Raw genomic sequence first — 1,569 nt, 5'->3', positions numbered from 1 at the left:
ATTCTTCAGAGCTCAGCTCAAATCTCCCTTTTTCTGGAAAGCCCTCCTTGGCCCTCCAAACTAGTTTAGGTGGTACTCGCAATAGTAATTTTAGAGCTATTTATAAATTATTTAATTCCTGTGTCTCCCTGGATAGAGATCATGCCCCTCCTGTTCATCACTGCCTAAGAGGCACCTAAAGCAAAATTTGGCATAGAAAATGTGCTCAGGAAGTTTTTGTTGAATGACCACAGGAGTGCTTAGCCCTTACATTACATGAAATCTGCAGTTTACCTGGTTTCTCTCACACCAGCCTGTGAGTTTCTGGAAAAAACTCACAGCCTGTAAGTACAGGATCCAGCCCCATGCTTGACATTTCATGGGCTCAGCAGGGGTTTTCTAAGCAGGGGAGACATTGTGATGTGCTGACTAGCTCCCCCATCACTGAGGACTTAGGACAGACACCAGCTGCCTAACCAGCTGTTAGCACAAAGCCTTTAATGTCAGCTTCTCCACAGACAGGGCCATCTTGGCCCTTGTTGCACCCCTTGCCAGGTGGCCCCACATCCAAGGACTGATAAAGGCAGGGTGACCTGGCCATCTTAGCTCATCTGATGGGCTACTCTAGCTCCAGAGTCCCTGTCGAGTCAGCTAAGACTGTCTTGGGGCCTGCATGGAGCTCACTACTTTCCCCCTCTGCCACTCCCATTCCCTCCCATCCTTCCCACGCGTTGATCCCAAGGGTGCTCCCTCATAAACATCCTGCACTCCAATCTCCATCTCAGAATCTGCTTCCAGGAACCTAACCTGCAACAGGCCCTCGGTCCTCTCTTCTCCTTCTCCCAGCCATCACTTTCAGGGAACATGCATTCATTCACCTGAAGTTTGCAGGCACCATTCAACTGTTAAAGTGTTTCGCATCCGTTTTTCTATTACTTCCATCCTATACTGACTAGGTGGATCAAGAAGGGGGGTTAGCTCCACTTAACATGTGGAGAAACTGAGGTCGGAGTTGGCGCGTGACCAGGCCAGCCTAAGGCTGCTGCACGAATGAGTAGCTGAACTCTCAGATTTTTGCCTCCCTTTCCCTGCCAAGTCGCTGCATCCTGGGACAAGAGGGAGCCTAGAACTCCGGTCTAAGGGGACAGAATCCTGAAACCCTGGCTCTGGGGTCCGGGGCAGAGGGGAGCTGCCTCAGGACAGACGGGGAAACTGAGGTCCAGAGCCAGACATCCACCGCCTGAGGAGGAGAACCAGAACAGGGCGCGTCCTGCCTTGCGGGTCGAGCGGCGCCAGAGCCGTCTCCTCCCGCCCCCCGCGCCGGATCCCCCCGCCCCGTCTTTGCCCTCACGATGCCGCCACCTCGGGAACAAGCCATGGTGACGGCGGCGGCGGCGTGGCTGCTCCTGTGGGCTGCGGCCTGCGCGCAGCGGGAGCAGGACTTCTACGACTTCAAGGCGGTCAACATCCGGGGCAAACTGGTGTCGCTGGAGAAGTACCGCGGCTCGGTGAGTGCGCAGGGTCTGGCGGCGCCGCGGGGCCCGGCCTCGCCCTGGCGGGGCCTACTGGGGGCGCCCCGCAGCCCAGGCC

At 56.1% G+C, this 1,569-nt stretch overlaps 1 protein-coding gene across 1 annotated transcript in view; it reads left to right on the top strand.

Annotated features, from left to right (window-relative positions):
• Window positions 1-1,297: 1,297 nt before the first annotated feature.
• Window positions 1,298-1,569, top strand: part of GPX7 (glutathione peroxidase 7) — a 10,211-nt gene continuing 9,939 nt past the window's right edge. Inside the window, exon 1 of the mRNA XM_017874597.1 lies at window positions 1,298-1,487. Within this exon, the coding sequence (XP_017730086.1) occupies window positions 1,332-1,487 (156 nt within the window). The 5' untranslated portion in view covers window positions 1,298-1,331. The remainder of the gene's footprint in view (window positions 1,488-1,569) is intronic.

Source organism: Rhinopithecus bieti, unplaced genomic scaffold, assembly GCF_001698545.2.
Source record: "Rhinopithecus bieti isolate Rb0 unplaced genomic scaffold, ASM169854v2 scaffold_7684, whole genome shotgun sequence".
Taxonomy (NCBI): Eukaryota; Metazoa; Chordata; class Mammalia; order Primates; family Cercopithecidae; genus Rhinopithecus; species Rhinopithecus bieti.
Note: the sequence above shows the minus strand (reverse complement) of the source record. Positions and strands in the feature narration are given on the sequence as shown.